Here is a 14,152-nt window from a genome sequence, read left to right as displayed (position 1 = left end):
TTTTAACAATAATAAGCAGAATCATGAAGGTTCAAAGTCAGAAGTGGAGTCTCAACAAATTGGTTTTACTCCTGACCAGTATCAAACATTGTTAGCTCTTTTACAACATGTCAAATCCAGTGGCAATGTTTCTAGTCAAGTCTCTGTTATTCCTTCCAACATGACAACACAAACTCGTAATAACTTTATTTCTTCTTTTAGTTATTGGATTATTGATAGTGGTGCTACTGATCACATTTGTTCATCCTTAACTTACTTCACTTCATATCATCAAATTGATCTTATTTATGTCAAATTACCAAATGGAAATCAAGTCATTTCAAATTATTCTGGAAGTGTTTTTCTCAATCAAAATCATGTCATAAACAATGTTTTGTATATTCCTTGCTTCACTTTTAATCTTCTTTCGGTAACAAAATTGATTGATAAACTATCTTGTATTCTTACCTTTGATTCTAATGGTTGTCACATTCAAGACAAAAATCCTTGAAAATAATTGGTTATGCTAAGATGCAAGATAGACTTTATATACTCAGGATCCCATCTTACCAGAAATTTCAAATTAAGCCCCTTGAATCTACACACATCATCAATACTGTTAATGTCAGTGCTAGTGATCTATAAACCCTTTAGCATTTTCGATTAGGTCATATTTTATATAAATGTATTGATGTTATCGAGAATAAACTTCTTTTTGTTAAATATAACAAATCTTTTGTTTGTGATGTTTATCATTTTGCAAAGCAAAAAAGACTTTCTTTTCCTATTAGTACATCTAAATCAAATAAATGTTTTGATTTGATTCATGTAGATGTTTGGGGACCATACTCAATACCATCAATTCATGGTCATAAATATTTCTTGACCATAGTTGATGACTATTTGAGGTACACATGGATTTTTCTTTTGAAACAAAAATCTGAAGTTGTTAAGGTTTTGGAAAATTTTGTTATTTTTGTTCAAACACAGTTGGAGACAACAATAAAAATAATAAGAAGTCATAATGGAATTGAATTTTTCATGACTAATTTTTTTGTCAGTAAAGGAATACTACATCAAAGATCATGTGTCAATACTCCACAACAAAATAGTATAGTTGAAAGGAAACATGGTCATTTATTAGATGTAGCAAGAGCTCTTATGATACAATCTCATTTACTCAAAATTTATTGGCCATATTCTGTGATACATGTTGCACATATTATAAACATGCTTCCCACACCTGTTTTAAACTATTATTCTCCTCATGAAATGCTTTTCAAAACTGATGCAGATTTTAATGGATTAAAGGTGTTTGGTTATTTATGTTATGCTAGCACTTTGTCAAGAAATAGAAGGAAATTTGATCCAAGAGCATCAAAATGTGTTTTTATTGGTTTTCAAAGGGGGACAAAAGAATATAATTTGTTGAATATTCTATCAAGAGAATTTTTTGTGTCTAGGGATGTTGTCTTTTATGAACAAGTTTTTCCATACCAAATGGTTCAAGATACTAGCAATGAAACTAACAGTCCTGACATTAATGATCAAATTTTGTTTGTTGAAGATCAATCTGTCTTAAGTCAACCATCACAAGCTATTCTTGCACCTTGTGATAATACACCCTGTGATAATGTTGAAAATAGCAGTGATAATAATTGTGAGTCACAAATTGAGGTTTCGGAAGAAGATTGTTCCCATATAAACCAAAACCTCAATGAAATTCATGATATAGAACAAAGTTCTGAATTAGATCCATCTGTACAAATGAACACAAGAATAAAAAGACCACCTGAGTATTTAAAGGATTATCATTGTAATTTTAATGTTTCCAGTACATCTTCAAGAGTTAAATATCCTTTGAATTCTGTTTTGTCTTATAGCAATTTATCACCTTCTTACAAATCTTTTGATATGTCTCTTTCTTCACATGTTGAGCCAAACACTTATTCTGAAGCTGTGAAACATGATTGTTGGAGAAAAGTTATACAATGTGAGATATCTGCTTTAGAGTCATATCAAACTTGGGAGACTGCTCTTCTACCTAAGAACAAAGCTGCCATAGGTTGCAAATGGGTATTCAAAATAAAATATAAGGCTGATGGGACAATTGAAAGGTATAAAGCAAGCTTAGTGGCAAAGGGATATACACAAACAGAAGGCATTGACTACCTTGATACTTTTTCTCCAGTAGCAAAGATGACCACCATAAGGTTGCTTATTTCTTTAGCTTCTATTTATAATTGGGAATTGAAACAATTAGACATAAACAATGCTTTTTTACATGGAGATTTTAAAGAAGATGTATACATGGTTGCTCCTCCTGGATTGCCTTTTATTCCACCAGGAAAAGTTTGTAAACTAAAAAAGGCTTTATATAGTTTGTCAAACTGCCATCATTTTTGCTTTCTATGGGATATACTCAATCTATGAATGATCATTCCTTGTTCATTAATTCTTCTGAAGGATCTTTTACAACATTATTGGTATATGTGGATGATATAATATTGGCCGGAAATGATAAAGAAGAGATTGCTCGAATCAAACAAGCCTTGAATTAGACATTCAAGATTAAAGATCTTGAGAATTTAAGATATTTTCTTGGTCTAGAAGTAGTAAGAAGTAAGACAGGAATAATGGTAAATCAAAGGAAATATGCATTGGAATTATTAACAGATGCAGGTCTTTTAGCTTGCAAACCTGCACCCACTCATATTGATAATCATGAGAAATTCTCTTCTATTGGAAGTGTTCCTTTCACAGATATTCAAGCCTACAGAAGATTGATTGGAAGGCTTATGTATCTCACTAATACTCGACCTGACATAACATTTTCTATGCAAACCTCAACCTTATGAGTCGGTTTTATGGGGTTGAGTTAGGCTTAAAGTCCACTTCGTAATATATACAACTTTCTCAGTTTCTTGTTAAGCCTACAATTGCTCATTATAATGCAACGATTAGAATTCTCAGGTATATTAAAGGGGCTCCAAGTCTTGGTCTATTTTTCTCTTCCACTACCTTTGTTTATCTCAAAGCCTCTTGTGGTAGTGATTGGGGCACCTGCGGTGATTTAAGACAATCAATGACTGGTTTTAGTGTGTATCTTGGGAATTCTCTCATATCTTGGAAATCCAATAAAGAAGGAACAATATCAAAGAGTTCTTGTGAAGGTGAATACAGGGCAAAGACTATTGTTACATGTGAAATTCAATGGCTAAATTATCTTCTTCGAGATTTCAAAGTTCCTTTTGAGCAACCATCTCTTTTATACTGTGACAATGACTCAACAAGATACATTGCAGCAAATCCAGTGTTTCATGAGCGTACAAAACATATAGAAATAGATTGTCACGTGGTCCGGGAAAAGTTAAAGAAGGGTCTCATCCATTTGCTTCCCATTTCCACCACAGAGCAACTGACTGATATTTATACCAAAGCTTTTTTAAGAATATTTGTTCCAAGCTAGGTCTCATCAATATTTGTTCCCCAGCTTGTGGCGGGGTATTAAAGGATACGGATACCAGAGTTATAGAAGGATCCTAATATTAATTGGGTGTCGTTTCTAATTATCTATTGTTTCTCTTTATAGAGGAGAATAATTGGGTGTATTTTCTAATTATCAGTTGTTTCTCTTTATAGAGGTGAATAACCTTTATTTTGTCTTTGTGTGTTATGATTCTAGTATTTAATTATTGATTATTTCCCTCTTTAGTTAAACCTATAATGAGTCTACTACTTGTATATATTCAGACCATTTGTTTTGATTTGAATAATAATAAAAAAAAGATATTCCTTCTCATATCCTTTACCTTCCTTTTACTCTTTTGTTCATCTTTGTTTTCTTTTATTCATCTTTGTTCTATTATATAATAATGTTGAAAAAATTGAAAATGTTGAAATATTACCTACAAGGATGACATTGCAATTAGCTGACAGATCAATAAAGTATTCACATGGACATAGAGGAAGATGTTGAAGTACCTCTCATTCTTGGATGCCCATTTATGAAAACTGCAAAAGTTATGATTGATATGGATGAAGGAAAGCTAAAAGTCTGAGTTCAAGATGAAGAAGTTAGCTTTGATGTATTTGAAGCTATGAAACATTCGATTGACCAGAGAGATTGTTTTATAATGGATGTACTTGATGAACTATATTTGGATAATCAAAGACAAATATTTGCAAATGATTCTTTGATGAAAACAGTCTCTAATAGTCATGAAGATCTAGAAGTCTGGGAAGAAAAGGAAGTCAAGGATTGTTTATAATGGAGAAGGCAAAGAAGTGTATCAGGAGGTTTTTGATGAATCACAATTGAATAAAGCCAGTCCTAAAAAATAGAATTAAAACCGTTGTCATCTCATATGAAGTATGTTTTTCTTGAAGAAAATTGAGAGAAACCAATTATCATAAGCAATCTTTTATCAGAAAAAAGAAGAGCAACAAGTACTAGTGTTGAAAGTAAATAAAAAAGCTATAGGATGGACTTTTATTGAGTTGAAAGGTATAAGTCCATCATATTCACTAGTGCAAAATGTATAAACAAATCCAATTTATTTAGTGCGGTTTTACGCTCGAACGTAAAAAACGCGATGATATTTTTGTAATTAAGTTCATTTACAAGTATAGTTATTTATACCGCCGCCCTTGTAAATCAAAACGTTTGATTTACAAAAGTTAAAATCATCAAAAATACTAAAAAAATAATTTTATTAAACATATTTTTTTCTTATAATGTGAATATTATTACTTATATCATTATTATTATTATTATCATATTAATTATATAGTAATAGTACACCACAACTTCTTATCTTTAAATGTTATTATTCTACATATCAAATATAGAATAAGATTAAAATTTGTTACATTCACATTTTTTTATTGTTATTATTTAATTATTATATCTTACTATTAAATAGTCCTTAACATATTCTCTTAAACTCTGTCAGTATTAACTAAAGTTTAATGAGATCATAAATGAAATTTATTATTTATATATGACTTCATAAATTTTAAATAATAACTCTGAGGATATTAAAACATGTGTTTTTAGTTCTTACCAGGTTGTATTAATAAAATTGAATTTTGAATTCTCAAGTGTCAACCTTCAAATTATATTAAGTAATAATTATAAATTTATTCAGTGCCCTTTTTCGTTTTCAATCCCATTTAAAAGATCTGTGTAAAATCCATCTCTATTGGTAGTGCAAGTTGAAATAATGTAAAACTTTATTACCATTTAAAGTTTATTTTTATACTAATTTATTATATGAAAAACGCATTTTATTTTGGTATTTTTTTATACTAAAAACACATTTTTTTATGAATGTAAATGAATATATTTTTAATATAATGAGCAATATATAATATTTTTTTTTCATGCAAGATTATGGGAAAAATAAAGTAAAGTGTAGAGACATTAATCCAAACTTATCACTATAAAAAAATCATGAAATAGAAATCAATTTTAGAGACAAATAATTAGTTCCTATAATGACTAAATTAGATATCATTTTAGAAACTAAAAAAAAATTGGTTTCTAAATTAGTTTATATTATTTATGATTGTTAAATAGTTTCTAAATTGATATCTAATTAGCTACCAATGTTTTTAACTATCAATTATTTATATTCTAAATTTGGTAGAAAAAAATTGATGGCTAATTAGATACCAATTTAGAAAACGTTTAACAATAATATAAACTAATTTAGAAACCAAAAATTGTTTTAGTGTCTCTAATTTAGTCACTATAACAACTAATTATTTTTTGTCTCTAAAATTGATTTCTATTTCATGATATAGTGTATTAATAAAATGTGATCAATACTCTAAAAATAAAATCATAACTATAATTGAATAACATATAATTGATCTTTTATCCTTAAATTAAGTGCGTTCATATTTGAAGAGTGATAATCTAGAAGTAATTGGTAATTTTTAGGGGTGGCAAAGCGGGTCGGCCCGCCCCGCTTAGGCCCGTAAAAATGCGGGTTGGTTTTCATGACCCGCCCTACATGGAGGTTGCCCCGCGGGCTTGCAAGCCGACCCACTTTTTTTTTTTTTTTTTTAACGTAGAGGAGGAGTGGAGGCAATAGCGCGCAAAGCCATGCGGAGTCGCAAGCGGAACGAGTGACGACGCTGCAAAGGAGAGTACGTCGTGTGCATTTTTTGGAACAACGTAACTACGTTGTGATTTGAGTGAAAACCTAATTTTCTTTCACTCAAAGTTATCACTCCTCCATTGGACCATTGCTGTCAGGTCAATTAATTTTTATTTTTTTGGCGGGCTAGGGGGCCAGCCCGCCCCGCCCCGCTGTTGGCCTGTGCGGACCGTAAGTTGTGCGGGGCAGGCTAATGCGGGTCAGCAGGTTGAAAACGTCAGTATGTCCCGCATTTTTACTGCGGCCATCCCACTTTGCCACCCCCTAATAATTTTGGTTAGACACAAGGGTGCCATTGTTATCAACATAACATGTTTGGGTCCAAATTCAAAATTTAGCAAATAAAAACTATTATTGAGTTCAAAAGAGGAGGGCCATTTGAATTCAGCATCATAAATATTATTTTGAATCTTTCTCACATCCAAGGCTGTAATGCATACATGTAAAGTGGGTAGGTTATCGTTTATGTATCATGTTCAAATTGATTGTGATAATGTTTCTTAAACGACAAAATCAAATTTGTTCAATTTTTTTATGCCAATTTAGTTATAGAATTTTAACGCATAAAAAATTGTAACATCAGCTTATAATTTTTGTATTAATTATGTATTTTTTTCTTGCTTCATATTTTCTTATATAGATTAATTTTGCTACAAGAATAAAATAAAATTCTCGATGAATTTATATTAGATGTTTTTTTTTTTACTGAAAATTTATAGCCAATACCAATGAAGTTATAGCAGTAGAATCACCAACTACCATAAATTAAATAAGTCTAGTTAATGTTTACTTTTTTATTATTTATTTATATTTAATCATTTATTTGACATGATGTCCCCACCCCAACAAAACTATACTCAGCTCCATGCATAAAAGATCTATTTGTCTAAAAAAAAACAAAGAATAGATATTTCTCAATGAGAACATGTTTGATTGTGAACTTATATATCACAATATTTTATTAAAATAAATAAATTTCACTTTAATAATGCACATAGAAAGATTCTTAGTATACTATGCTGTAAGAAAACATCTTTTTACAAAAAATTAAAAGATATCATTCTTAAAAATATATTTTTTCTTTCTTCCTTTTTTTTCAATCATATTCAGTAGAACCTTCACAAATTTGAAAGAAAAATAAGAGAAAAAAAATATTTTTTTACAAATTAAAATTACTTCAATTAATTTATATTTCTAGAATCAAAACACATAAATTAATTTGGTTTTTTTTTTCTGTCTTGTTATCTATTGTAGGAAACAAAGTTGGAAATACATACATTGGATGTGTGTAGGGAAGTAGTTGAATGAAAACTGAAGCTAAGACTTTGGTCGAAAGGAAGGAGTAGTAGGTGGGTAACCCTTCATGTGTATGCCTTCTTCTTGCCTAATTCCTCTTCATCCTCACACTTCACCAACCCAACCACCCTATCATTTTCTTTTCACCATTTCTTTCTTCTCCAACACAAATTCAATTATATTAAATTAATCAAATTCTGCACTATATATACACCCATCACAAACTCTCCACATTCGTTCACTTCTTTGTTAGATCTAACCACTCACAACGCCCTTTTCCTCATCTAACGGTAATTCCCAGCATTTCTTCTCCCTCATCCCTTCTTTCATGTTCCCGTACAATGTTCTCAGCCTTAAAGCTTCGATTTTGATGTGAATTTTGAGCCCCCTGAAGCGAATTTGAGATGGGGTCTTTCTGATTTTTATTCTGATGGGATTTGGTGTTTAAATTTGTTGCATGTGTGGTTGTGGTTCTTCAGATCTGTTTTGACTTTTGATGAATCATTGATAATTGGGTTGTTTTGTTCATGAAATAGAGTAAGAAAAATGGCGCGCAAGAAGATCAGAGAGTACGACTCCAAGAGGTTGTTGAAAGAGCACTTTAAGAGACTCTCTGGCAAGGATTTGCCAATCAAGTCTGCACAAGTGAGTAATCTTATAATTGGAAGGAAATATAAACATTGATGTGTTTATTATGCATAAGATCTATGATCTATCAACTAAAATTAGTTCAACACACTCTTAAGTTCAGTTATGCTTGAATAAGATCATTTATATTGTCAACCATCTAGAAATAGAGTGTCTCTGACTTTAATTTTTTTTGTACTGTCAATGTTAAATAATTTCATTTATATTGTCAACCATCTAAAATCATCTCAAGTGTGACTTTAGTAGTTATTGTAAATGTCAATAGATTTGTCAAATTGGAGGACAGTGGAAAAATCATTACAATGTTAGTGCATTCTAATTAAATTTATACTCCTTTACCATTCTGTATGTGGCTCATGTAGCATGGTGAATATAAAACTTGAGTAATGATTAATGAATTTGTTTCTATCTGTCTCAAGATTGATGCATCAACTGATTTCACTGAGCTACAAGAGAAGGAACCTTGGCTTTCATCTTCTAAATTGGTTGTGAAACCTGACATGTTATTTGGAAAGCGTGGCAAAAGTGGTTTGGTTGCTTTGAATTTGGATTTTGCACAGGTTGTCTCATTTGTGAAAGAGCGTCTTGGAAAAGAGGTGCTTTACTCTTGGGATTTTTCCTCTTTATTTTGCAGTTATTTTGCCATTGTTCTGCGAGATTCCCTTTCAACCTTGATTTATTTAGTCATGTTTTCTATAATATATAGGTTGAGATGAGTGGATGCAAAGGACCCATAACAACTTTCATTGTTGAACCTTTCATCCCACACGATGAAGAGTTTTACCTTAACATAGTCTCTGAGAGACTCGGCAACAGCATAAGCTTTTCTGAATGTGGAGGAATTGAAATTGAAGATAACTGGGATAAGGTACTGCACTACTACAATGCATATCTTTCACATTTCATGTTAAATACTCTATATTTTGTGCTGTAAATTTTTCCCTTGTTTAAGTTACTATGGCTTATTCATATTTCAGGTTAAGACTATATTCATTCCAACTGGAGTGTCTATTACATCAGAAATTGTTGCCCCACTTGTTGCAACCCTTCCCTTGGAGGTAAATTCAAATAAATTACTAATTTGTTCTATGAACAGATTAACTTTCGACTCTTTACCATACTTGGTTTATTCATCTTACTTTGATTTTTGATGTAAACCAATCCAACAATGTGATTGAATCCTATACTTTTCCTACAGATCAAGGGAGAAATTGAGGAATTTCTTAAAGTGGTTTTCATGCTGTTTCAAGGTATACAAAATATATCTACCAAGTTATCAAAATAGAATAGTAATCAACTTTATTAAAAGTTACATTTAAATTGTACCATTTTCTTTTATTTTATGTATTTATTTATTTGCTTATCATTTGTGCTAGATCTGGATTTCACTTTCTTAGAGTTGAATCCTTTCACATTGGTTGATGGAAAGCCTTATCCTTTGGATATGAGAGGCGAGCTAGATGACACTGCTGCTTTCAAGAACTTCAAGAAGTGGGTTCATTTTCTTACGTCTAATAAATGCCAAGTGTTATTTTCAAGGATAGAATACTATATTTCTATTTCCTAATGTAAAATTGATGTATATTTTGCTGTAAATATTTTTAAATTAACATATGTGATTGAATTTGTAGATGGGGAGACATTGAATTTCCACTGCCATTTGGAAGGGTTATGAGTGCCACCGAGTCTTTCATTCATGGATTAGATGAAAAGGTACATAAATATTACCCCGCATGTACAATCTTATTCAATCAAGTTAAACATAACATGTGCATCTGCGTTTTGCGTGGCTGTCTGTGTACACTGTACATACTTTTTTTTCCTTCTTACTAAATGTGAAAGTTATAATTCTGTAGCTGGGTAATGAACCTGTTAGATGAAAAGGGCCACCCACGATTGAATCTTTATTCATGGATTTGATGAAGAGATGCATAAATTTTTTAGCTGCATTTACAACCTTGTTCAATTTAGTTAAAATTGTGTCCGCAAGATTTGTTTGTTTGTGTGTGTACACAGTACATACTAATTTTTCCTTTGTTAAAAACTATTACAATTTCAATATTCTGAAATCTGGCCAGAGGATATAGGGAAGTAAAAATGGTTTAGGTCTCTTGGGGGGGCGGCAGGAATGAACTTATAGGTGCAGCATATTTGAACTTATGAAAATAACTTATAAGTCATATAAGCTCTTTTTAGCTTATATCAAAATAAGCTCTTCACAATTTCAACAATTTTTGCGGTCAAGTTTAATATAAGCTATCATGTAATAAAAGGTTATTATAAAATATAAGCTTAATTAAGCTATTTACCCAAATGCACCGAAACATTTATGGTTATCAGTATCACCTGGTCTTAATACCCATACACATACTCCTCTAACAGAATAATGTATTGATAAATGCAATAATACTATTGCTTATAGTTGTTATTCTGGTAGTTAATTTGCTTGCTTATTTAATCTTGCAGACAAGTGCATCTTTAAAATTCACTGTGTTGAACCCTAAGGGACGAATTTGGACAATGGTAGCTGGGGGAGGTGCCAGTGTCATCTATGCTGATACGGTGTGTTTCTCTATATTGAAACTAAATTCATGGCAAATATCCATATTTTGTAGCATTAAGTGGCATCTTATGTCATACAATATTAACACAGGTTGGAGATCTTGGCTTTGCATCTGAGCTTGGAAACTATGCTGAATACAGTGGTGCACCCAAAGAAGACGAAGTCTTACAATATGCCAGAGTTGTAATTGATGTAATTAACCTATATCCCTGTTTTATCATTGGTCTACATATTGATTTGATGATTTAAAATTCGTGCTTACAAGACAAGACAATTCTTGTTTGAAGTGTCTCATCATATATTAGCCTATGATTTGCATAGTAACTTTGAACCAGATACCACAGACATGTTGCATCTATTATAATCACCTTTTTTCTCTACAGTGTGCAACTGCAAACCCTGATGGCCAAAAGAGAGCTCTTGTGATAGGAGGAGGCATAGCCAACTTTACTGATGTTGCTGCTACATTTAGTGGTATAATTCGGGCACTGAGGGAGAAGGTAAGCCTTTGATTATGGAGCTTGGTTCAGATATATTACGATAATCTTCTTGTAGTAGGTAGGGTGAATTGAATGTTGAGTTATTGCTATTCAGGAGTCAAAATTGAAAGCAGCAAGGATGAACATTTATGTGAGGAGAGGAGGGCCCAACTACCAGAAGGGTCTAACTTTAATGCGAGCACTTGGAGAGGAGATTGGCATCCCCATTGAGGTAACATAATTCATGTCTCTATTATTGATATCGTACTGAACAACCAATTTATGTTGTTAGGAAAACTTGGCTTGAGGGAAGTCTAATGTTCTTGGTCATCTATCTTTCCTACAGATTTATGGACCTGAAGCCACAATGACTGGTATATGCAAAGAGGCAATACAATTCATTACTGCTTCTGCTTAAGGTCGACACCACCTTCATCCATAATATTTTTCATGGCAAGTGTGAAGTGAACTTGATTCTTAATTTCCATCCTTATTCCGAAATTGGGAATTTTGATTAGAGCATATGTTTATGAATTCAAGCCATCCAAGAAAAGTGACCATGAATATTGTCATATTGTTTTTTGTAGAATTGATGGCATGACAAATAATAAATAGTATTTCGTTACCATATTTAGTTTTAACTTCCAAGAGTGTTCACATCTTCACACTTTCAACTATTATCTAGTATGTCAATTTTTTCATCATACCAACAACATTTGGTTCATCCATTCCAGGGTGAGTACCTAACCACTACCTGTCCTAGTTCCAACTTCCAACCAATCTTGGTCTTCTCATAATCCAATATTCCAAATAACATTATCTAATTTGGTGACTTTGATCAGTTAGGTATTAGTTGGATTTCGGTCTTAGTGTATATTCCTATATCATCTAACTCTAACCATATTTTATGCTAATAAATACGACTAACTTTTTTTTCATTTGCTCATCTGATGTCTTTTTTAAGATAATTTTTCTTCTTTTTAATTCTATTTTTACATTTTAAACTATATAAAATTTCTGATCCAATTTCAATAACATTATCATTTTAAAGGTGCCAGACCTTATTAGTACCTTGTTCTCTCTCTGTATCTCTAGTTTACTTACTGCATTTTTTTTAACACTTTAAAAACACTGCATGATTACGAACACATTTATTACCACCAGACTAACACTATAGTATTGATGTATATGCATGTGAAACATTATAGTTCAAGAATGAAATTTCCAAAACTCTAATTACTTGCTTCAGATATGCTTCCATTATACAATAAACTAATAATACAGATTCAATTGGTACAAATAATGATGGGATCAATGAGTTTAAAATTAGTTTTAGTTTTAAACTGAAATTTTATGTTCAATTATGGGATCAATGAGGTAAAGAAGTAAATACAGAATTTAATTTAATAAATATTATTTTTTAAATTTTTTTGAAATATTTGTTAAGAACTAGTCTTACTTTTTTTGTAAGATTTTTTTTTCTAAAGGAACCGATGAAGAGATACCAGATGTTTTCAAAAAATTAAAAAGGTCCCTCAATTATAATTTATGGTGATATTAGTCTCTCAATAAATTTTACTCAGTTTATAATAAAGTCCCTTTTTTTTAATTTTCCTCTCTATAAAAAGCCTTTAATCCTGTTTTTTTTCACTCAAATATTTAGAGCTTTTGGATGACTTTGAGATTGAATTTTTTTTATTTGAAAGGTTTAGAAATACAAAAATTGATCAAATCTTAAAGACTTTTTTATAGTGTTAGGTTATGATTTTAAAGATGGTCTTTTAAAATAATTTAAATTTGGTTAAACATTAATTTTCATTGGTGGATTTTGAATGAATGCTTAAAATGTTTGGACGAGTTTAATTCACATATTTTGTAAGAAAATGTAAATCACAACATTTGAAGAATAAGTTGACTACATCAATTAAAAACTTGAAACACTTGGTTACAATTAAAAATATAAAAATATATTTCAAGTATTAATTATCAAAAACTTAATTTTGAAGTTATTGAAATAAGTAAATACATATTGAACCTGTTTGAATTAATTTATCTATAAGTTACTTCTGGGAAATAAAATTAAAAAGAAAATTTGAAATTAGTTTCTCCATAAATTAGGTAAAGTGAGCCCATTGGACTGGAAGAGGTTAAACAGATCCATGGCAATTGCTTCCTGCACTATATCACTGCACCCAATCATAGGAGAAATTACGAAAATACCCTTAAAAAATGGGTACATATAAAATTACATTCTGGATCCCCTTTTTCAGAATCAATTATTTTCAATTCCGGACTTTTTTATCCAGATTTTTATATCCAGAACACAAAACTCTCTTCCAGATCTATTTTTCCGGAATGCATTATTTTCAATTCCGAATTTTTATTTCGGAAATAAAGGGTATTTTTAGAATTTTGAAATTATGCTGGGTGCAGGTTCAAAAGTGTTGGGTGCAGAGGAAGCATTTGTCCAGATCCATTAGCTCAAGATTGGGCTAAAAAGAGAGGCAAGTAAAATTTGGGGGGTTTTTTTAAATAGCGAAACAAATGAAACTTTTTAAAATATATTTCTAATGAAAACTAAAATAAAACAATTTTACGAACCTTTGACTTTAATTTATTTAATTTAAAAAATTTAAATACAAGGATATATTATTTAAAGGTAAAATATTTTTTAATTCCTCTAAAATTTTTATTCATTTTTCAATCCTCTAATCTTAAAATATACTATTTTCGGTTCTCTAAGCAGTTTAGATGATAGTATTTGGACTGCATTTTAAAAAGTTAAGAAGGAAAACAAATTAGAGGAACTGAAATTAAACATTACTTTGTATTTAAGATATTTTAAGGTAAAAACAGCTTAAAGTATAAACAATGTAAAATATAATATTATTTTAGATTTAAATTTAAGGATAATTTTTTTAAACTTAATTTAGAATAATTTTTATGATGAACAAAAGTAGTATGTACTAGTCCGCCGCCACCAAATGGTTGGTTGGAGTAAATCGAGTTTAATTCTTTTA

The 14,152-nt window shown here is 30.7% G+C and overlaps 1 protein-coding gene across 2 annotated transcripts; it reads left to right on the top strand.

The window, feature by feature from the left end:
- The first annotated feature begins 7,202 nt into the window (after nucleotides 1–7,202).
- Nucleotides 7,203–11,773, top strand: LOC137810563 (ATP-citrate synthase alpha chain protein 1). 2 transcript variants are annotated; one of them, XM_068611907.1, is made up of 13 exons: nucleotides 7,203–7,495; nucleotides 7,979–8,087; nucleotides 8,510–8,686; nucleotides 8,797–8,958; nucleotides 9,068–9,148; nucleotides 9,289–9,340; nucleotides 9,467–9,581; nucleotides 9,722–9,803; nucleotides 10,557–10,652; nucleotides 10,744–10,845; nucleotides 11,037–11,153; nucleotides 11,248–11,364; nucleotides 11,479–11,773. In XM_068611907.1, exons 2-13 carry the CDS (start codon nucleotides 7,989–7,991, stop codon nucleotides 11,548–11,550), a joined length of 1,272 nt encoding a protein of 423 aa, XP_068468008.1. In that variant the 5' UTR covers nucleotides 7,203–7,495; nucleotides 7,979–7,988; the 3' UTR covers nucleotides 11,551–11,773. The 2 variants fall into 2 exon arrangements, with proteins under 2 accessions (XP_068468008.1, XP_068468006.1); XM_068611905.2 differs by having other exon boundaries at nucleotides 7,370–7,732.
- Nucleotides 11,774–14,152: the final 2,379 nt, after the last annotated feature.

The sequence above is a fragment of the Phaseolus vulgaris genome, chromosome 2, assembly GCF_051622355.1.
Source record: "Phaseolus vulgaris cultivar YP4 chromosome 2, ASM5162235v1, whole genome shotgun sequence".
NCBI classification, from domain to species: Eukaryota; Viridiplantae; Streptophyta; class Magnoliopsida; order Fabales; family Fabaceae; genus Phaseolus; species Phaseolus vulgaris.
This window is presented reverse-complemented; position numbering and strand designations above follow the sequence as displayed.